Source organism: Heteronotia binoei, chromosome 2 (genome assembly GCF_032191835.1).
Source record: "Heteronotia binoei isolate CCM8104 ecotype False Entrance Well chromosome 2, APGP_CSIRO_Hbin_v1, whole genome shotgun sequence".
In the NCBI taxonomy this organism is placed as follows: domain Eukaryota; kingdom Metazoa; phylum Chordata; class Lepidosauria; order Squamata; family Gekkonidae; genus Heteronotia; species Heteronotia binoei.
Genome location: NC_083224.1, coordinates 1,227,444 through 1,250,185, shown reverse-complemented (window position 1 = coordinate 1,250,185; position 22,742 = coordinate 1,227,444). Strand labels below are relative to the sequence as shown.

Sequence of the window (22,742 nt, the reverse complement as noted above, 5' to 3'; positions counted from 1 at the left end):
CCCCCAAGTTGAGGAGGTGCCCCTTGCAGGCAGGCAGGGGTTAAGGGGACAGGGGGCCTGGAAGGTGGGGAGGGACAGGGCGACCTCCTGGGCTGGGAAGGGTTAACCCCCCAAGTTGAGGAGGTGCCCCTTGCAGGCAGGCAGGGGTTAAGGGGACAGGGGGCCTGGAAGGTGGGGAGGGCGACCTCCTGGGCTGGGAGGGGTTAACCAGCCGGGGAGTGGTGAATCAGGCCCCCCCTTGTGCCTCCTGGAAGGACCCCCCCAGCAGGCCCCCAGCCCCATAAGGTGGGGCAGGGAAGGACCAGGGAGCCCCCTTGCCCTGAAGGGGAGGCTCTCCTCCCCCCCCCCCCCAAGTTGAGGAGGTGCCCTTTGTAGGCAGGCAGGGGTTAAGGGGGCAGGCGGCCGGAGGTGGGGAGGGCGACCTCCTGGGCTGGGAAGGGTTAACCAGCCGGGGAGTGGTGAATTAGGCCCCCCCTTGTGCCTCCTCCAAGGGCCCCCCAGCCCCATAGGGTGGGGCAGGGAAGGATCAGGGAGCCCCCTTGCCCTGAAGGGGAGGCTCTCCTCCCCCTCCCAAGTTGAGGAGGAAGTGCCCTTTGCAGGCAGGCAGGGGGCCCTCAGGTGGGGAGGGCTGCCCCCTGGGCTGGGAGGGGTTAACCCGCCGGGGAGCGGTGAATCAGCCCCCCCCCCATCTTGTGGCTCCTGGAAGGATCCCCCCCAGCCCCATAGGGTGGGGCAGGGAAGGACCAGGGAGCCCCCTTGCCCTGAAGGGGAAGCTTTCCTTCCCCCCTCCCCCAAGTTGAGGAGGAAGTGCCCTTTGCAGGCAGACGGGTTAAAGGTGCAGGGGGCCTTCAGGTGGGGAGGGCTGCCCCCTGGCCTGGGAGGGGTTAACCACCCTGGGAGTGGTGAATCACACACACACACACACACGCATTGTGCCTCCTGGAAGGGCCCCCCCCAGCACCGTAGCAGCGGAAGGGACCAGCAAGCCCCCTTGGTCTAAGGGGAAGGCTCTTCTCTCTCCCCCCACGCCCAGCTGGGGAGGAGGTGCCGGTTGCAGGCAGGAAGGGGCCCTCAGGTGGGTTGGGCAGCTCTCTTAGCTGGAGGGATGCTGTGCTGAGTGTGGGGGGGGAGGCGATGGAGGTGGGCTGCTGCTTCAAGAACTACGAGGACTTCAAGGAGTGCTTCCAGACCTACAAGAAGGAGAACCGGCTGCAGTACGGCCTGAAGAACTGCGTCTCTGTTCGGTTTTACAATCGGAAGAACGGGACCAGCGTCCGGGAGGATGTGATGTAAGTGGCGGGGGAGGGGGGGGGCTCAGGCTGCCACTGTCCAGGTGGGGCAACTGGCCTCCAGGCTACAGAGATCAGCTCCCCTGGAGAAAATGGCTTCTTTGGAGAGCGTTAGACTCTTCTGAGGTCCTGCCTCCCCAGGCCTTACCCCCAAATCTTCAGGAATTTCAGCCCACAGTTGGCAAATGTGGGGGGCTCATAGCTGAGCAAGGATCAGCAATCCGGTCTTTGGCTGCTCTCTAGACAGCAGTTTCACAAGTACCCTTCGTAATTCTCCTGCCTTGTGGAACAAACCCATCAGTTCCTGCATCCTTCCAAGGTTCCACGGTTTTCGTTACTCTTCTTTTATGGCTGTTACTCTGTTGGTTCCCCTGAAAACCTGTATCTCAGGCTAGCTGTCCTCAAGATTCCCTTCTGCATTTTTATTTGCACATAGCAGCCAGAACATAAGTTAGACCATTGATTTGTCTAGCTAGAATTGTTATTTTTCCCTTCCACATCTTTTCGCTTTCATCAAATGTCCCATATGTGGGACAGCAAATTTCCCTCTTTTTTCAGAATGATGGACAGGAGAAATGGAGTCTCTTTCCACACGACTCCAAAATGTCCTGCAAAACTTCAGTGGAAGTTGCACAGACACATCATCCTGCATACATTCTGTGCACGACGTGTGCCGTTTGGGTGGGAGAGGTGGGTCCTTTCCCACCCTGGCAACTTCAACTCCTGGCACACTTACCTGCGTGTTGGTGATAGGATTAGGCCACAGTATCTGGAGAGGCTGCAGAGAGTTGTCTCATTCTCTGCTTGTAACCTGGGCAGGGAACTCGACTGCTCTTCCTAAGGCCATCAAGGAGCACAGCATGATACAAGCACAAGAACTAGGAAGGGAATGCTTATGAGATTTGCAGATGATACTAAATTGGGAGGGGTTGCAAACACAGAAGAAGACACAAACAGGATACAGGATGACCTTGACAAGCTGGAAAACTGGGCTAAAACCAATAAAATGAATTTTAACGAAGATAAATGTAAAGTTCTGCATTTAGGTAGGAAAAATCCAATGCATTGTTATAGGATGAGGGAGACTTGTCTTAGCAGTAGTCTGTGCAAAAAGGATCTAGGGGTCTTAGGGGATCATATGCTGAACATGAGTCAACAGTGTGATGCGGTGACTAAAAAGGCAAATGCAATTTTGCGCTGTATCAACAGAAGTCTAGTGTCCAGATCACGTGGTGTGATGGTATCGCTTTACTCTGCTCTGGTAAGACCTCTCCTGGAGTGTTCAGTTTTGGGCACCACATTTTAAGAAGGACATAGACAAGCTGGAACGGGTCCAAGGGAGGAAAGGTTGAAGAAGCTGGGGATGTTTAGGCTGAAGAGGAGGTGGCTGAGAGGTGATATGATCACCATCTTCATGTACTTGAAGGGCTGTCCTATAGACGATGGTGTGGAATTGTTTTCTTTGGTCCCGAAAGGTAGGACCAGAACCAGTGGTTTGAAATTAAATCAAAAGAGTTTCTGGCTTAGCATTAGGAAGAACTTCCTGACCGTTAGAGCAATTCCTCAGTGCAACAGGCTTCCTCAGGAGATGGTGGGCTCTCCTTCCTTGGAGGTTTTTACATAGAGGCTAGATGGCCATCTGACAGCAATGCTGATTCTGTGAATTTAGGGGGAGGTGTTTGTGAGTTTCCTGCATTGTGCAGGGGGTTGGACTAGATGACCCTGGAGGTCCCTTCCAACTCTTATGATTCTATTATTCTTATTTCCTGACCGTTAGAACGGTTCCTCAGTGGAACAGGCTTCCTCAGGAGGAGGTGGGCTCTCCTTCCTTGGAGGTTTTTAAACACAGGCTGGATGGCCATCTGACAGCAATGAGGATCCTGTGAATGTAGGGGGAGGTGTTTGTGAGTTTCCTGCATTGTGCAGGGGGGGTGGACTAGATGACCTATGATTCTATGAAGGGCCAAGGCTTGGCCTGGTAGCCCTGAACGCCAGCATAGCTGCCTCTCAGATGACTTGGGATTGCTGCAGGCCTGGGAGGGGGAGCGCAATGGAACCAGGGAGTAGGGTGGGATTGGCTTCCAAGTAAGAGTGTTCCAGCCAGCAGCGCACGTAGGCTGGCGTTTGCTGCCTTCCGCAGCCACGGTGCCCGCAGTGGGGAACTGGTGCCTGACACAATTTGCTGATTGCCACCAGGACCTGTGGTAGGCTGGCCAAAAGGAGGGCTGCTGCCTCCTGTGTGTTGCTGTGTGCCAACTGCAGTTGCCAGGCAACCATCCGCTTGTTATTTTACCGCTCAGGGCGGCGTGTCTGGCATCCACCAGAACCCGGGACTCTCCCCATCGCGCCTCCTGTCCTGTGGAATAGGTAGGGGGCCTCCTCTTAGAGATAGTCACGAGGTGCTGCAGGGCTTTTGAGAGGGGCTGAACAGCAGGGGGGGGGAAGGGGGAGAGATTTGGGGTTTGCTAATTTTGAAAGAAAGGGATTGGATTTATACCCTGCCCTTCACTACCCGAAGGAGTCTTAGAGTGGCTCACAATCTCCTTCCTTTCCTCCCCCCACAACAGACACCCTGTGAGGCAGGTGGGGCTGACAGAATCTGCTTTTGAGAGAACTGTGACTGACCCAAGGTCGCTCCAGCAATACATGTGGAGGAGGGGTGGGGAATCAGTCCCAGTTCTCCAGGTTAGAGGCCATGGTCTTAACCACTACACTGGCTGTCATTTTGATTTAAACTGACAATGTTTTACATAAGAACACAAGAGAAGCCATGGATCAGGCCAATGGCCCATCCAGTCCAACACTCTGTGTCACATAAGAACAGAAGAGAAGCCCTGTTGGATCAGGCCAGTGGCCCATCCAGTCCAACACTCTGGGTCACATAAGAACAGAAGAGAAGCCCTGTTGGATCAGGCCAGTGGCCCATCCAGTCCAACACTCTGAGTCACATAAGAACAGAAGAGAAGCCATGTTGGATCAGGCCAGTGGCCCCTCCAGTCCAACACTCTGGGTCACATAAGAACAGAAGAGAAGCCCTGTTGGATCAGGCCAGTGGCCCATCCAGTCCAACACTCTGAGTCACATAAGAAGAGAAGCCCTGTTGGATCAGGCCAGTGGCCCATCCAGTCCAACACTCTGAGTCACATAAGAACGTAAGAGAAGCCCTGTTGGATCAGGCCAGTGGCCCATCCAGTCCAACACTCTGTGTCACATAAGAACATAAGAGATGCCCTGTGGGATCAGGCCAATAGCCCCTCCAGTCCAACACTCTGTGTCACGTAAGAACATAAGAGAAGCCCTGTTGGATCAGGCCAATGGCCCATCCAGTCCAACACTCTGTGTCACATAAGAACAGAAGAAAAGCCCTGTAGGATCAGGCCAGTGGCCCATCCAGTCCAACACTCTGTGTCACATAAGAACGTAAGAGAAGCCCTGTTGGATCAGGCCAGTGGCCCATCCAGTCCAACACTCTGTGTCACATAAGAACATAAGAGATGCCCTGTGGGATCAGGCCAATAGCCCCTCCAGTCCAACACTCTGTGTCACGTAAGAACATAAGAGAAGCCCTGTTGGATCAGGCCAATGGCCCATCCAGTCCAACACTCTGTGTCACATAAGAACAGAAGAAAAGCCCTGTAGGATCAGGCCAGTGGCCCATCCAGTCCAACACTCTGTGTCACATAAGAACAGAAGAGAAGCCCTGTTGGATCAGGCCAATGGCCCATCCAGTCCAACACTCTGTGTCACATAAGAACAGAAGAGAAGCCCTGTTGGATCAGGCCAGTGGCCCATCCAGTCCAACACTCTGGGTCACATAAGAACATAAGAGAAGCCCTGTTGGATCAGGCCAGTGGCCCATCCAGTCCAACACTCTGTGTCACATAAGAACAGAAGAGAAGCCATGTTGGATCAGGCCAGTGGCCCCTCCAGTCCAACACTCTGGGTCACATAAGAACAGAAGAGAAGCCCTGTTGGATCAGGCCAGTGGCCCATCCAGTCCAACACTCTGAGTCACATAAGAACATAAGAGAAGCCCTGTTGGATCAGGCCAGTGGCCCATCCAGTCCAACACTCTGAGTCACATAAGAACGTAAGAGAAGCCCTGTTGGATCAGGCCAGTGGCCCATCCAGTCCAACACTCTGTGTCACATAAGAACATAAGAGATGCCCTGTGGGATCAGGCCAATAGCCCCTCCAGTCCAACACTCTCTGTCACGTAAGAACATAAGAGAAGCCCTGTTGGATCAGGCCAATGGCCCATCCAGTCCAACACTCTGTGTCACATAAGAACAGAAGAAAAGCCCTGTAGGATCAGGCCAGTGGCCCATCCAGTCCAACACTCTGTGTCACATAAGAACAGAAGAGAAGCCCTGTTGGATCAGGCCAATGGCCCATCCAGTCCAACACTCTGTGTCACATAAGAGAAGCCCTGTTGGATCAGGCCAATGGCCCATCCAGTCCAACACTATGTGTCACATAAGAACATAAGAGAAGCCCTGTTGGATCAAGCCAATGGCCCATCCAGTCCAACACTCTGTGTCACATAAGAGAAGCCCTGTTGGATCAGGCCAATGGCCCATCCAGTCCAACACTCTGTGTCACATAAGAGAAGCCCTGTTGGATCAGGCCAATGGCCTGATCAGTCCAACACTCTGTGTCACACAGTGGCCAAAAAAGAAAAATTTATATATATATATATATATATATATATACACACACACACACACATACATACACACACACACTGTAGCTAATAGCCACTGATGGACCTCTCCATATTTTTATCTAACCGCCTCTTGAAGCTGGCTATACTTGTAGCCGCCACAACCTGTGGCAGTGAATTCCACATGTTAATCACCCTTTGGGTGAAGAAGTACCTCCTTTTATCCATTTTAACCTGACTGCTTAGCAATTTCATTGAATGCCCACAAGTTCTTGTACTGTGAGAAAGGGAGAAAAGTACTTCTTTATCTACTTTCTCCATCCCACGCATAATCTTGTAAACCTCTCTCATTTCACCCCACAGTTGACGTTTCTCCAAGCTAAAGAGCCCCAAGCGTTTCAACCTTTCTTTTAACTGTTATTAGCTGCTTTGGACCCAGAGGAAAGGAGTTTAGATGAAAACTGGTTTAAGAAGATATGCATGGAAAACAATAATTAGAAGTATATTGCTGTACCCTTTTCCTCTGTCTTCTTAAAAGCTAACAAAAATCTAAATATGAACCAAGAGGAAAGGCAGGACGTAAATGTTCTAATCAAGAAGGGAAGGAAGGAAGACTTGCTTGAGGTTGGCAAATGTATGGCTCCCCAGGACTTTGCTTTTGGGTCCTGCAGTCTTGGGCGGAGCACCCTGTCTCACGCAGAACCCCCCTCTCTCTTAATCCACTAGGTTCATGCAGGTGAAGTTTGGCTGCGTTGGGTCGAGGGAATGCAGCAAGAAGAGGAAGCTGCGTCCACCGCTCTGCCCAGCATATTTTGTCCTGCAGTATAACGAGGAGCTGGATCGGCTGGTGGTCATCGAGCTGAACAGCAGTCATGTCCATGCGGAGTCAAAGTCTTCCTCGAACTGCGGTGATCCACCACCTGTGGCCAGAATGACTGCGCAGAAGTCTGGCTGCAAAGGCCAAGGCAGCCCTCCTGCCAAGCTGCGCAGGCAGCACCCCGCAGAGGTAGAAGGCAGCCCCCTGGGCAATGGAGTGAGCTCCAAGGTCAGCGCAGACAGTTGTGCACGGGTGAAGGTGGAAATGGATTCAGAGGGACCTTCGCCCCCACTGCCCCACGGGGGCTCAGAGAAGGAAAGTCCCCCCAATTCTGCGTTGGTTCAGGTGGGTGAAGTGATGAAGAACTTCCTGCGGGTGGACATGGGGTCTCTGGCCTCCATCAGCGTGGGCAGCGACCAGGCCCTGCAAAGGCTGAACTTCCAGACGAGCAAGATGAAGAGCTTGTTTGTGAAGTTCCCCGAGAGCCTCTTGCTGCACCAGGTGCAGAGCGAGCAGGGCCACTCCCTGTATGCTTTCCTGGTGGAGAGCAAGGACCGGGTGGGGAAGCTGGTTCATTTTGCCATCCTGAAGGAGGACACGGCGGAGGACGCCAGGAAGATGCTCTCCGTCTTCAAAGAGTTCAACCCCGAGTGGCAGAAGATCAAGGTGGTCTTTGTGGACATGTCCTTTCTCCACCGGCCCATCTTGCAAGAGCTCTTCCCTTCCGCCCAGGTGCTTCTCTCTGTCTACCACACGGTGCGCCTCCTGGAGAAGAAGCTGAAGGAGTCCCACGCCCCCCACTACTACAAGCAGAACCTGAAGCTGGCCTTGAGGAAAGCGGTCTTCTCCACCTCCAGCGCCAACCTGGTCACGCTGTCTCAGCAGGTCAAGCGCGTGGTGGACCGCGGGCTGTACAACTATCTCCAGGCCAACTGGTTCTCCTGTGAGATGCTGTGGTACATGCACGCCAAGAAGGGCCTCCATTCCTGCAGCACCTACATAGACAGCTTAGACCTCGTCACCCAGAAGCTGTCCAACCTTTTCAGCACGCAGCTGTCCCTGGAGACGGGCATCCTTCGCTTTTTGGAATCTGCAGACGGCTTCAACACCAAAGGCCTGGAGCACTTGACCCAAGGCTTCTCTCACCTGGAGGAGGACGTCCGCAGCGGCCTTATGGAGGAGCTCCACACGACGCAGCCCCGAGTCTCTGCCAGGCGCGGTTCTGGTGCCGCCTCTCAGCAGGGCCCCGTCAGAACGGCCCCCAAGCAGCAGCCGGCCAGATGCCCTCCCGCCAGGCCCGCCTCCACCATGCTGGTGGCTCTGCGGGAGGCCTGCACTGACCTCGCCTACCAGCTGTGTCTGAACGAGTGGGATGTGGTGCAGAAGTCCACCCAGCTGATGAGCTCCACCAAGGGCAAGACCAAGGTGCGGCTGCTGGAGGAGACGCACCAGGTGAGCAAAGACTGCCGGAAGTGCAGCTGCTACTTCCACTGCCGCTACCAGCTGCCGTGCCGGCACATCCTCTCTGTGCTCCACGCCAGCCAGCGGGTGGTGGAGGAGGCGATGGTGTGCAGGCGCTGGCAGAAGAAGTACCAGCACCTTTCCATCTGGGGCGAGAACCTGCCCGAGGACTCGGCGCCCTCTAAAGGCACCCCAGAGACAGGAGCGGGGCTGTCTGAGGAACGGCGGGATAAAATCCTGTCTCTCAGCAAGGAGCTGGGGAACCTCCTGCTGCAGAGCGAGGGGGAGGAACTGGAGGAGCGGACCTCCACGCTCAGGATGATTGTGGACATTTGGGCAAAGTCCTGTGAGCTGCGGGAAGAGGAGGAAGAGGAGACGGAGGGGAAGCACCTTAGCTTGCAGAACGTGGGGGACCTCCCTTTCCTCTGGGTGAAGAAGGAAGAGATGGAAGTGGAGGTGGCGGAAGCAACTCCCAGGGCATCTGCAGAGGGTGCCCAGACCTTTCTGCTGCCTCCACAAGCTGTCTAGCCCAGTCTGGAACTACAGCAGCTGCTGGAGCCACGCTAAATGCCTACCGTGGTTCTTCCTTTCTCCATAAAGAAACTCAGGGTAACTGAGCTTCCCAGCAATATAACTGACTTTTCCTCTGCCCGTTAGGGAAACATTTAAGCAGTCCCAAGTTCATTCCTGTCCTGTATGCAACAGAGGTCTGCACAGGCGACGTTCTCCCCCCCCCCCCCAAAAAAAAGTCTCAGGGCAGACCAGTAAGGTGCACAGAGCCCCAAAGCTTCCAGAATTGCAGGGTACAGCTGCAAGCTTGACAATCGGGAAGGCTTTATCCACAGGCCTCTCTGTTCTGGGATTTCAGTGTGTTCTTCCTAGAATCAGGCACGTCCTGGCTGCTCTTTTATAACTTGGCAGTTGGAACAAAGAGCTCCAGAATATCTGTGTCCTGTGGCTCTCGGGGCCTGATGCACGATGGCATTGCTGTCTTCTGATCTTGCTCGTCCGCCCCGATGCTCACAGAGTGGAGGCTGGGCCCCCATTTCCCCATAGAAAACAAGGCCGTGGTGGGGGTGGGACTGTTGGTTTGGAGTTCCTGTTTTTGGTTCTGAAGCCTCTGCTCGCAGTGGCGAGTTTTGCTGCTATGTATGTAGACCAAATTAATTGTTGAAATACAGATGTGCTTCTTTTGGTGCTGAGTTTATCGTCTGTCTCGCCTCGTGAGCAGGCCTCTGTCCTGCACCTCTGCCAGGAAAGGTTCAGGATCTCTTTCAGCAGCCCCCAAGTGACCCATAGGCATTTAGGGACTTCCCTTTCCCTGTACACAAGTTAGCTGGCACCCGGCACCAAGGGGACACGCGGAGGATTTGTATTAATTCCCGGGTGTCCTCTCAAGGGTAGTGCTGGCCCTCCCATACAGGCCACACAGTCCTTCCTTGCTAGAAAGTGATTTTGGAAGGTGATGATATCAGAAGCTGGGGAGCGGGGGCTTAGTCCTTTCCTCATCCAGAACACTTCTGTTTCACATTGCAGCCCAGTCCCTAGGCACTGTAATCCAGACGTGTGTGTGAGGGGAGATGTTGTGGGGGGAGGGGGTCAGTTTGGGGTGAAATAATGTGATGGGTAGGGAAAGGACCCCCCCCCCCCACAAGCTGTTCCTTAGTTCCCTTTGGCCTTGCCGTGACGAGATGTCAGGAATTTACAACTTGAAGGGGTGTCATAGAGAGGATGGTGTGGAATTGTTTTCCGTGGCCCCAGTACCAACTGGTTGAAATTAAAAGAGTTTCCAGCTCAACATTAGGAAGAACTTCCTGACCGTTAGAGCGGTTCCTCAGTGGAACAGGCTTCCTCCTTTGGAGGTGGTGGGCTCTCCTTCCTTGGAGGTTTTTAAACAGAGGCTAGATGGCCATCTGATATCAATATAGATCCTGTGAATTTAGGGGGAGATATTTGTGAGTTTCCTGCATTGTGCAAGGGGTTGGACTAGATGACCCTGGAGGTCCCTTCCAACTCTATGATTCTATTAGGAAGAACGTCCTGACTGTTAGAGTGATTCCTCAGTGGAACAGGCTTCCTCCTCGGGAGGTGGTGGGCTCTCCTTCCTTGGAGGTTTCTAAACAGAGGCTAGATGGCCCTCTGACAGCAATGAGGATCCTGTGAATTTCAGGGGATGTGTTTGTGAGTTTCCTGCATTGTGCAGGGAGTTGGACTAGATGACCCTGGAGATCCCTTCCAACTCTAGGATTCTTTGAACTGTTGGACACACATTTCTGAGATTTCCACACTTCTGTGTTCCTGCAGAGTGGTACCCAATGGGCAGGTAAAGGTCTTATTTGTTGCAAAAAAGAAAACATGGGCTTACCCAGTATTTCTCTTTGCTCCTGAAGGGTGTTTGACCAAAAGTTTTGGCTTTCTTTCCAAATATTTCTAGACAGGACTGCTCACTTGACCTTGGTAATCCTTCAGAGGAGTGATATAAGTTTTTCAGAAAAGCTGAATGGGAAAACAGAGCATAATCTGATTCAACGTTGTTTTAAACCCGGGGTCCTCAAACTTTTTAAATAGGGGGCCAGTTCACTGTCCCTCAGACTGTTGGAGGGCCGGACTGCCGTTACTGCACAAGGCCGTGGGCCGTCAGTTCTCCGTCTTCTGCATCTCTCTCCCTTCCCCACACCGCACACCCCAGCCTGGGAACTCACCTCACCTCGGTATCACCTCACACTCTGTCTCCGCTGCCTCAGCCCAGTGCCGGAAGTGTGCGTTGCTAACGCGAGTTTAGGTCGAACGTCACTTCCGGTCTGATTTTGCCATAATCCAGCGGGCCGCATAAACGTCCTCAGCGGGCCGCATCTGGCCCGCGGGCCGTAGTTTGAGAACCCCTGTTTTAAACGGTTCATGTTAATTACATCCCAACAGCAGTAAATATTTGATTTGATTTTTCCCTGTTTTTTAAACTATATTACGAATAGTCTTACGCTGCTAGTCACTCACATACTCAGAGGTGTAGCTTAAATGCTGAATTCCAAGATTCGTGGCACTTACTTTTCACTGAAAGAATAGCTCTAAAAACTTAGAAGCAATATATCATGCACTTCCGTTACATTATTTACGAGACAAAAGGCACTGAAAGGCATACTAATTTCCTAATGCTAGGAAAAGATCAAGATGGGTGGTGTTCTGAAGCAATAGAACAAGGTTTGAGTCTAGTTAGGCTCTTTTAAGACCACCAAAGTTTTATTCTGGGTATAATAAATTCACACACACCCCACCCCAGTGCGGTTGTTTAGCCATGTATTTTGAAAGAACTGGATTGTCTTCCAGAAATGGTTTCAGTATCACTCCGTAGCATGACTGGCAGGTTCCACATCAGATTGGGGATTGCTGTATCTTTTCCGCAATACAAATCAAAACATAACCCACAAATAAGACTGTGGCTGTGCAAGTCGATTAGATAGATTTGCAACTTGGGTTATTTGACTTGAAATTGCTTTATGCATTTGTGGCTTTATCCCCCTCCCCCCTCCATGCCGCTCCCCCTCTTCACAAATCAACAAAAGATGTACTTCCTGACACAACTCCTAGAGACAAGCTCACTGGAAAACAGTTGGAACTCTGAAACTACCAGCTTTGTGTAAGCTGTTGGGCGATAGATTCAGGAAGGACAAAAGGAACTACCATAGTTCTTTACACAAGAAGTCATTAAAATGTGGAGTTTGCCACCAGAGGGTGTAAGGATGCCACAACCATAGACAGCTAAGGGAATCAAGACAGAATTGTAGAAGTTACATTTAGCAGTTACTACTAGCTGTGGTGACTCAGGGGGACTTCCACATTCAGAGACTGTAAGCCTCTGAATACCAGTTGCAGGAGGTAACATCAGGGGAAGGCCCTGCCAGAGGTCCATCAGTGGCTATTAGCTACAGTGTGTGTATATATATATATTTGGCCACTGTGTGACACAGTGTTGGACTGGATGGGCCATTGGCCTGATCCAACATGGCTTCACTTATGTGGCACAGGGTGTTGGACTGGAGGGGCCATTGGCCTCATCCAACAGGGCTTCTCTTATGTTCTAACTGGTTGGCTCCTGTGTGAGACCGGGGCCAGATTAATTAGTCATAGAGTTGGAAGGGACCTCCAGGGTCATCTAGTCCAATCCCCTGCACAATGCAGGAACTTTACAGATACCTCCCCTACACACATACATTCCCAAGTGACCACTGGCCACAGTGAGATGGACCACTGCTTTGATCCAGCAGGCCTCTGCTCTTGCTGTTAATATTGTGCTGGTAATGGCATCAATCCATTGCTGTTAGTTCTATGAACTAATGAATCTGTAGAAATTGACATTTTCCTACAGAAAAACAAGCACTGGAATTTTATATGGCGGGAGGGAAGACATGAGTCCCGCCTTATCTCGAGTTAAGAAAGGATCGGTTGGGAGTCTCTGCGGCCGGGGTCAGAGCTAGTTAGCAAAAGCTCATGGGGGGAAATGGTTTATTTTGCACAGTTATCCTTTTTTTCACTTCTGGAGCCTGCAGTGGAAGAAGAGGCTTCTTGTCTCTTAAAACATACTGGGCTGGACCCACATAGAGGGGTAGAGAGCAATGTCCCCCGTAAGCTGTGGAGTCTTGTGAGCAAGAATTCTACTTTGTGAGCTACTGGCATTAAAGTTGTGAGCTGTGGCATAACTTAGTTTGGAATTGGGTCATTCTCTTATTTCAGTGTAGAAAGTCAGTGTGGGGACAGGGCTAAACCAGGATGAAAGGTCTAGTGTGAAATTGGCCAATGAGAGCTCTTGCATGTAAGAGAGGAAGGGTCAGCAGCTGGGGGGCAAAGGGGGTGGGTCCTGCTGGGTGTGGGGGAAGGTATTGTGAATTTCCTGCATTGTGGGGGAGGGGGTGGGTGGGCTGGACTAGATGGCCCTGGAGGTCCCTTCCAGCTCTTCACCGTTTGGTTCCTGAAAGCAGTCCTGGCATGGAGGCCCTATTTGTGGCTCTTTGCTATAAGCAGCAGCAGAGCCCTGGCCCCCTCAGAGGAAGAGGCAGCCACCTTCACGTTCTGCTAAGGCTCCTCCTCTCCACTGGCAGGGCTGCTCTGTGGACGTGGAGCGGCTTTCCCTGGCCTGGCCACGGGGACCCAGAAGTGGCAGCAGCAAGGACGCCTTTTGTGGGCAGATGAGGGCAGCTGCAGCAGTGCTCTTGATGGCCCCTGGCTGTGACTGCTTCACTTGAACCCCCTTGGGGCAGGGGACCCCCCCCCCCCCGGGCTGCAGTAGCTGAGCAACAGGCTGGGTGGGAAATAGGGTTGCCAATTCAAGAAATATCTGGGGACTTTGGGGGTGGAGCCAGGAGCAAGGATGCAACAAGCATCACTGAACTCCAAAGGGAGTTCTGGCCATCACATTTAAAGGGACCGCACACCTTTTAAACGCCTTCCCTCCATTGGAAATAATGAAGGATAGGGGCACCTTCTTTGGGGGCTCACAACATTGGATCCCCTGGTCCAATCTTTTTGAAACTTGGAGGGTCTTTTGAGGAGAGGGACTGAATGCTATGCTGAAAATTTTGTGCCTCTACCTCAAAAAACAGCCCCCCCCCCAGATACCCGTGGATCAATTCTCCATTATTCTCTATGGGAATCAGTCTCTGCAGGGAATAATGGGGTGCCCAGCAGACATTTCCCTCCCCCCCCCCCCATATCCGCTTTCTGATGACCCTGAAGCGGGGGAGCCTGGGATTGGCCCTAGTGGGAAATGGACGGGTACAGTCCTGGTTGCCAACTCCAGCCGAGGCTATTCCTGGAGACCGGGGGGTTCTGTGGTGCCGCTCTAGCCCCCTCTCTCTGTGTTCCTGCGCGGGAAAGGAGAGTGCGGCCGCGAGGGGGGCCACCCATTGGCTGAGACGTTGCCTCGGCGACTCATCAACTTCCTGCCTCGCTTCCGTGCGGCGGAGGTCCCTTCGCTCTGATAGGTTGAGCGGGGCTCGCGCGCCTCAGGCGATTGGTGGGCGTCCAGGGGCCCCTTCCTCTGATTGGCGGCTTCTCCTCCCGGCCGCCTGGGGGCGGAGTCGTTGAGCCAGCCGTCGCGACGCTCGGGAGGAGACAAAATGGCGGCTGCAGTGGCCGGTGAGGGGGGGGGGCGGGAGGAGGAGGCCTGCCTCGCGGGGCTGTTGTGGGAGCGCCGCGCGTGACTCGCACTGGAGGCGGGGAAGGGGTGCATGCGTGTCGGATGTTCTCTTTCCGGGCTGGTTGCGGGAGCCAGATCTGTGCGGGAGGCGTCCTCCTGCACCAGCTGGGCCAGGCGAGCCCCAAAGCTCTGTGCCTGGCTTCCCAAGGGCGGGCAGGCGAGTTGCCAGCTCCAGGGAGGGGCATTCCTGGAGATTTGGGGGGGGGGGCAGGGGATTCCCCGGGTTGGAGGCCCCCCCCCCGCTTCGGGCTCATCAGAAAGCGGGGGGGGGGGAGGGGAGGGAAGTGGCTGCTGGGAACTCTGTTATTCCCTAGGGAGACTTATTCTCATAGGAAATAATGGAGAGTTGATCCACGGGTATCTGGGGGGCTTTTTGAGGTAGAGGCACAACATTTTCAGCATAGCATCCAGTCCCTCTCCTCAAAAGACCCTCCAAGTTTCAAAAAGATTGGACCAGGGGATCCAATTCTATGAGCCCCCAAAGAAGGTGCCCCTATCCTTCATTATTTCCAATGGAGGGAAGGCATTTAAAAGGTGTGCGGTCCCTTTAAATGTGATGGCCAGAACTCCCTTTGGAGTTCAATGATGCTTGTCGCATCCTTGCTCCTGGCTCCACCCCCAAAGCCCCCAGATATTTCTTGAATTGGCAACCCTATTTCCCACCCAGCCTGTTGCTCAGCTACTGCAGCCCGGGGGGGGGGGGTTCCCTGCCCCAAGGGGGCTCAATTGAAGCAGTCACAGCCAAGGGCCATCAAGAGCACTGCTGCAGCTGCCCTCATCTGCCCACGAAAGGTGTCCTTGCTGCTGCCACTTCTGGGTCCCCGTTGGCCACGCCAGGGAAAGCCGCTCCATGTCCACAGAGAATTGATCTGCGGGTATCTGGGGCTCTGGGCGGGGGTTGTTGTTTTTTGAGGTAGATGCACCATATTTTCAATATAGCATCCAGTCCCTCTCCACAAAACACCCCCCAAGTTTCAAAACGATTGGACCGGAGGGTCCAATTCTATGAGCCCCAAAAGAAGGCACCCCTATCCTTCATTATTTCCTATGGAAGGAAGGCATTGAAAAGGAGCATGATTCCCTATGGAGACCGATTCCCATAGGGCAGGGGTGGCCAACGGTAGCTCTCCAGATGTTTTTTTTGCCTACAACTCCCATCAGCCCCAGCCAGCATGGCCAATGGCTGGGGCTGATGGGAGTTGTAGGCAAAAAAAATCTGGAGAGCTACTGTTGGCCACCCCTGCCATAGGGTATAATGGTGATCTGATCTGTGGGTATCTGGGCCTCAGGGGGGCTGTTTTTTTGAGATATAGCCACCAAATTTTCAGTTTAGCATCCAGTGTCTCTCCCCAAAATACCCTCCGAGTTTCAAAAGTTTCACACCTATTTGCCTGGTCCCTTTTTTGGAGATGCCGGGGATTGAACCTGGGACCTTCTGCTTCCCAAGCAGATGCTCTACCACTGAGCCACCGTCCCTTCTCTGCTCTCCAGGGTCTCAAGCTGAGGTTTTTCACACCTATTTGCCTGGACCCTTTTTTGGAGATGCCAGGGATTGAACCTGGGACCTTCTGCTTCCCAAGCAGATGCTCTACCACTGAGCCACCGTCCCTCCCCCAATCTGAAGAGACTGAAATTTTCAGTGAAGAAAAAAACTGGCTAAAGGGGGGACACGATAGAGGTTGATAATAGTGGGGCATCCCATCACATTGCTGGGCAAACCGTGTGTTAGGCCCTTGATCTGATCCAACAACTTTTCCTTGTGTTCTTATGTGCTGTTGAGTTGTAGCTGACTTATGGTGACCGTAGCAAGGAGCTTTCAAGGCAGCAATCAAGCAAAGGAGGCTCACCATCGCGCTTCCTCTGCAGAGTCTTCCTTGGTGGTCTTGCTTCCAAGTATCAACCCTGCTTAGCTAGTTCTGATGAGTTTGGGCTATACCGTGCTGCCTTCTGATATCTTCTTAGTTATCTTTAAAAACACACTCACAACTACTGCAGCTGGTCACAGCTCTTGAAAGCTGTACTGTGTGGGACAAGAGTGTTTCTAAACTAGATCAGGGGTGTGGAACTCATTTGTTATGAAGGCCAGATCTGACATAAATGAGACCTTGTTGGGCCGGGTCATGTCGGGTTGGGCTGAGCCGTGCTGGGCCACATGTGTACCTATTTAAGATCAGGTAGCAGAGAGATAAATTTTATAAAGAACACAGATAAACACAAATATAAATTTATAAAAACTTAAAACCGCTCGCACTCGTTGGTCTTAAGGATGCTTTCTTTGTATTTCTCCCATGGGAGCCAGGGAACTGGGCAAAGGGAAGCTCTGGCTATTTCCTTCCTTCTCCAGGGGACTGGGGGGAGAGCCTCAGCCAATGGAAAAAAACAGAGGTTTTTCTCTGTAGCTCCTAAGAAATTGAGCAAGCCTTGCAGAGCAAGCTGTTATGCAGAAGGAAGCATGATATAGGAAGAAGGTAGCAGATGACAAGCCAGTTGCTCGGGGGCCTGATAGGAGCCCTCCGGGGGCCTGATTCGGCCCCCAGATTGCATGTTTGACACCCCCGAACTAGGTGGTTTTTTGCATAAATATAGCCAGGTGTATCTGTTCTTCCCTGGCTATTGAGGGGTGGGAGGGATCTGCCTTTTTTGCCACCAGCACAGACACAACAAACCAAGTCATCTTTCTGCCCCTCTAGGCCCTTCAGTCTGAAACCACTGGCATCAGTAATAATGTGAAAATAGCAGTAGAAACACAAGCTCTTTAGCCAGCCGGCATCCCTGGGAAACATTTTGCAAAGCAGTGGTTCAAGCCATAAGTACGAAGAGTCTTGGTGCGCCATGGCTGTGGACACGGCGAAGGAGCTGCTGAGCTTGGACTGTGGCTCCCTGGTATCTTATCAGCTGGACATGAACTCTCACCTGGATTCCATCAGCTTCCAGACCTCCCTGATGAGGAAGTCTTCTTGAATCACCCAGAGGTGGTGCTTATTCATCGAACCCACAATGCTTGGGGCAAGGCTCTCTACATGTTCATGGTGGACAAGCCTTTCCTAAAGCTCCAGGGACAGATGACCAAAGTGATCCACTTTGCAGTCCCAGCCAGAGAATCGGCAGAAGGCCTGGACCAAATGTACCGCACTTTCAAGGCCTTCAACCCCGAGTGGAAGCAGATCAAGACGTTCCTGGTTGATCCAAGCTTCCGACTGCTGCCAAAACTTTCAAAAGCATTCCCCTCCGCAGACGTCCAGCTGTCTGTCTTCCATATCTGCAAGCATTTACAGCAGAAGATCCGCCACGTCTCCCTGGAATACCACACCAAGAGGCTGCTTCTCAGTGTCCTGAGGAACGCTATGTGTGCTCCCAGCGAAACCAACCTGAACAAGATGCATTCCATCCTGAGTGACTTCGTGAAACCGAATCTGCTGCCCCAGGTTCACGCAAACTGGCTGTTCAACGAAAAGATCTGGTCCATGCATCGCTGGCGCACTTGGGAAGAGTGCAGTAAGTATTTCAAAGACCTGGAAATGATCACGCGCCGTTTAAGCCAGGTCTTCTGTGCGGGACTCTCTCTGCAGTCCTGCATCACAAACATTGCAAAGAACTACCAGAAGAAAGTTTCGAAGGGCTCCTGGGAAGCCAGGCCAGGCCAGGCTACCCTGCTCATCCAGAACATCTCATCTGGGCCAAACCTAGTGGTTCTCAGCTCCTCTGCTGCAAATTCTCCGAGGCTTCTGCTTCCTCGGGATCCCCCTTTGGCAGCTTCCCAGCGTTCCCTGCTGGCAAAGCAGGAGGCTTCTGCCAAAGAGGCCGGGCCCGAGCAGGAAGAGGCTGTGATCCCCGACGAAGAAGCTGCTGAGCGTCTCCGCCAGTCCTTGAACGACATCTGCACAAAGCCTGCTGCCAGCCTCTGCTTGAATGAATTTGCCGTGGTCCAGAGCTCTGAGTGTTTGATGGGGAGCAGCGCAGACATGACCAACGTACAGATCATGGAAGACGCCCAGGTGGTGAGCCGCAAGGACCTCAGCAGCTGCACCTGCTACTTCAGCCGGACCTTCCAGCTGCCCTGCCGGCACAGTGTGGCTGTGCTGAACTCCGAGGGGAAGGAGCTGCAGCCAGAGAGGGTCCCTGAGCAGTGGCACAAGGGGCACAGCAGCTCCCAGCCAGGGCAGAGAAGCACCGGCGACCTCTTGGAAGTCCTGAGGAGTTCATGGGACGCCTCTCTGGATAAGTATCTGGCTGTGTCATTTCTGACAGAGGAGATCAGCCGGCTCCTGAGCCAGTGTAGCAGTGAGGAGTTCGACCGCAGGTACAGCACTCTGCGGGAGCTGGCTGACAGCTGGATTGGGCCTTATGTGCAGGTGAAGTTGTGATTGGGTCCCTCGCTGCCTAGAGACCATTGCCCAGGTGTGACTCTCTGCTGGGCGCTGATAACTTGCTTGTGGGGCTCTTCCGCCTTTCTGTGGGGGGTCGAGAACACCTCCGCATTAACTTGTTCTCTTGAAAACTGGGAGCCTTCCAGGAGAGGCCTGAAGGATGCGGGATGGGAGCTGGGGTCAGCAAGTTCAGGCCGTGTGAAATTCCCAAATGCGTTTTCACGAACAGAGGTGGTGTGGTTTTATTTTTCCAGGGTGTCACCCCTGCTGGTTCTTGGGGAGAAGGTGGCTTGGTGCTTCTCTGTCCCCTTTCCTCCTCTCGCCCCACCCCACCCCGCCCCGCCCGTTATTGTGGATGGAGATCCTTTGAGACACACACAGGAGCAGAAGTGCCTCTGCTGAAATTCAAGGTTGTGAATAAACGGATATTTCCTGCCTGTCAGTTCATGATCTCTCATCTGCTAATTATCACCCACAGTCTCGTTATGGAAGTGGGCGGAGCATCTCTGCAAACTGGTCAAACGGGAGCAGTTTGGCAAGTTCTGAGTACGCCTTCGGCTCGGCGGAAAGCCAATTTCCAGGCCACTGAAGTGATCCGTTGCCGTGCCGGGTTGGAACCTGCGATGGCAGGAGAGCCCCCCTCACAACAACACCCCTCTGGCCCTGAGGAGACCAGTGGGGCAGAAATGAGGAGCATTGGGTGGGTGTGGGGCTCAGTGATAGAGTTCAGTTCTCAGCATCCCCAGGTCACGTGAAAGACCTGGAGCGCTGCTGTCGGGGCTGCATAGGCAGCACTCACCTGGAAGGACCAGTTCCGTAGAAAGCAGCTTTGCGTGTTTACATGAATGTATATGGATGGGGTAGACACACCTTCCATTGAGTCCCAAGCACCGGATTGTGGCAGGCCAGTTGTCTGGGCTCTCCTGGTGGGGAGGGGTAGGCACTACTAAGTGTCAGGTGATGCACACTGGGACAGAAGAGCCCAACTTCAAGTATAGGCTAGTGGGGTCTGACCTTGCTGAGAGTGAGAAGGGAAAAGATCCTGGGATCACAGTGGATAGAATCATAGAAGAGTTGGAAGGGACCTCCAGGGTCATCTAGCCCAACCCCCTGCACAATGCAGGAAACTCACAAAAACCTCCCCCTCAATTCACAGGTTCCTCATTGCTGTCAGATGGCCATCCAGCCCCTGTTTAAAAACCTCCAAGGAAGGAGAGCCCACCTCCTCCCGAGGAAGCCGGTGAGAACTTAGAATTATAGGGTTGGAATGGACCTCCAAGGTCATCTAGTCCAACCCCCTGCACAAGGCAAGAAACTCACAAACCCCTCCCCCTCAATTCACAGGATCCTCATTGCTGTCAGATGGCCATCCAGCCTCTGTTTAAGAACCTCCAAGGAAGGAGAGCCCACCACCTCCCGAGGAAGCCGGTGGGAACTTAGAATAATAGAATTATAGAGTTGGAATGGACCTCCAAGGTCATCTAGTCCAACCCCCTGCACAAGGCAGAAAACTCACAAACCCCTCCCCCTCAATTCACAGGATCCTCATTGCTGTCAGATGGCCATCCAGCCTCTGTTTAAGAACCTCCAAGGAAGGAGAGCCCACCACCTCCCGAGGAAGCCGGTGGGAACTTAGAATAATAGAATTATAGAGTTGGAATGGACCTCCAAGGTCATCTAGTCCAACCCCCTGCACAAGGCAGAAAACTCACAAACCCCTCCCCCTCAATTCACAGGATCCTCATTGCTGTCAGATGGCCATCCAGCCTCTGTTGAAAAACCCCAAGGAAGGAGAGCCCACCACCTCCCGAGGAAGCCTGTGGGAACTTAGAATAATAGAATCCTAAAGTTGGAAGGGACCTCCAGGGTCATCTAGCCCAACTCCCTGCACAATACAGGAAACTCACAAACCCCTCCCCCTAAATTCACAGGATCCTCATTGCTGTCAGAGGGCCATCTAGCCTCTGTTGAGAAACCTCCAAGGAAGGAGAGCCCACCACCTCCCAAGGAGGAAGCCTGTTTCACTGAGGAACCCCTCTAACGGTCAGGAAGTTCTTCCTGATGTCGAGCCGGAAACTCTCTTGATATAATTCCAGTGGTAGGGATAGCTCAATGAAAGTGTCAGCCCAGAGTGCAGCAGTGGTGAAAAAGGCAAACTCCATGTCAGGGATTATTAAAGAAAGGGATTGAGAATAAAATGGCCAATCTTGTAATGCTCTTTTATAGCTCTGTGGTGTGGCCTTGTTGGGAATCCTGTGTACAGTTCTGGTCACTGTACCTCCCAAAGGGCATTATAGAACTGGAAGAAGTACCAAGAAGGGCCGCCTTCCCTAGGAGTAAAGGCTGCAGAGTCCGGGACTTCTCAGTTTAGAAAAGAGATGACTAAGCGGGGACATAAGAGGTTTATAAAATGATGTGTGGGGTGGAGACAGAGCTGACAAACAAAAAATATTGGTCCCTCGAAAGACTAGGGCTTGAGGGCATCAAATGTAACTGTTGAGCACTAGGTTCAGGATGGACACCAGGAAATACTGCTTTATACAGAAGTTACTGCCAGAGGATGTCGTAATGGCCACAGGAACAAACAGCTTTAAAGCGCGATTAGATAGATTCATAGAGGAGAGGTTTATCAGTGGCCACTAGCCTTGGTGACTGAGGGGTATCTCCACATTTAGAGGCATTAAATCTGAATCCAAGAGCCAGGAAGCAACATCAAGGGAAGGCCACAGCCTCTCTGCCCTGTTGTTGGCCCTCCAGAGGAACTGGTTGGCCCCTGTGTGAGACAGAAGGCTGGACTAGATGGACGCTCCCTGGTCTGATCCAAGAGAGCTCCTCTGATGTTCTTATGAAGGCCTCAGCCTCTCTGCCCTGTTGTTGGCCCTCCAGAGGAACTGGTTGGCCCCTGTGTGAGACAGAAGGCTGGACTAGATGGACGCTCCCTGGTCTGATCCAAGAGAGCTCCTCTGATGTTCTTATGAAGGCCTCAGCCTCTCTGCCCTGTTGTTGGCCCTCCAGAGGAACTGGCTGGCCACTCTGTGAGACAGGAGGCTGGACTAGATGGACCCTCACTGGTCTGATCTAGCAAGGCTCTTCTGATGTTCGTATGAAGGCCTCGGCCTTTCTGCCCTGTTGTTGGCCCTCCAGAGAAACTGGTTTGCCACTGGGTGGGAAAGGATGCTGGACTAGATGAACCCTTGCTGGTCTTATCCAGCAGGGCTCTTCTAATGTTTATGGGAGGTCTTGGCCTCTATGCCCTATTGGCCCTCCAGAGGAATTGGTTGGCTGGTGTGTGTGACATACTGGACTAGATGGACCTTCACTGGTCTTATCCATCAGGACTCTTCTGATGTTCTTATGAAGGCCTCGGCCTCTCTGTCCTGTTGCTGGCCCTCCAGAGGAACTGGTTGGCCACTGTTTGAGACAGGAGGCTGGACTAGATGGACCCTCACTGGTCTGATCCAGCAGGGCTCTTCTGATGTTCTTATGAAGGCCTCAGCCTCTCTGCCTTGTTGTTGGCCCTCCAGAGGAACTGGTTGGCCACTGTGTGAGGCAGGAGGCTGGACTAGATGGACCCTCACTGGTCTGATCCAGCAGGGCTCTTCTGATGTTCTTATGAAGGCCTCAGCCTCTCTACCCTGTTGTTGGCCCTCCAGAGGAACAGCTTGGCTGTTGTGTGAGACAGCATGCTGGCCTAGATAGACCCTCCCTGGTCTGCTCCGGCAGGGCTCTTCTGGTGTTCTTAATGCTGGCTGCAGTTCACTCAGATACTGGGCAGAGCTTTATTTGGCTACGAAGTCAATAATCTAGTCACAGAACTGCTGATTTTTGCAAGCGCTTTCTGTCCCTTTTCCACGCTCAGGAGCAGAGGGCCGAGCCCCCTCCCTCCCCATTCCGCCTCACTTCTCCAGCTGAGCCGGGAAGAGGGGGAGCAGGCTTCTGCCGGGGGTGGCCCTCC

The 22,742-nt window shown here is 53.0% G+C and overlaps 2 protein-coding genes across 2 annotated transcripts; both read left to right on the top strand.

Moving 5' to 3' along the window:
* The first annotated feature begins 1,126 nt into the window (after positions 1-1,126).
* Positions 1,127-9,432, top strand: ZSWIM3 (zinc finger SWIM-type containing 3). Its single transcript, XM_060263850.1, has 2 exons — positions 1,127-1,289; positions 6,679-9,432. Exons 1-2 carry the CDS (start codon positions 1,135-1,137, stop codon positions 8,756-8,758), a joined length of 2,235 nt encoding a protein of 744 aa, XP_060119833.1. The 5' UTR covers positions 1,127-1,134; the 3' UTR covers positions 8,759-9,432.
* Positions 9,433-17,209: 7,777 nt separating this feature from the next.
* ZSWIM1 (zinc finger SWIM-type containing 1) lies at positions 17,210-19,229 on the top strand. The gene is given in 2 exon segments (XM_060263841.1): positions 17,210-17,364; positions 17,367-19,229. Coding segments are annotated over 2 exon segments (1,530 nt in total). The 5' UTR covers positions 17,210-17,252; the 3' UTR covers positions 18,785-19,229.
* The last annotated feature ends 3,513 nt before the right edge of the window (positions 19,230-22,742 follow it).

What these genes read in the sequence shown, in the direction of transcription:
- ZSWIM3 (XM_060263850.1), top strand. Translation starts at nt 1,135, where the DNA reads ATGGAGGTGGGCTGCTGCTTCAAGAACTACGAGGACTTCAAGGAGTGC. An exon ending in AGCGTCCGGGAGGATGTGAT is followed by an intron (nt 1,290 to 6,678) that starts GTAAGTGGCGGG and finishes TTAATCCACTAG; the next exon opens with GTTCATGCAGGTGAAGTTTG.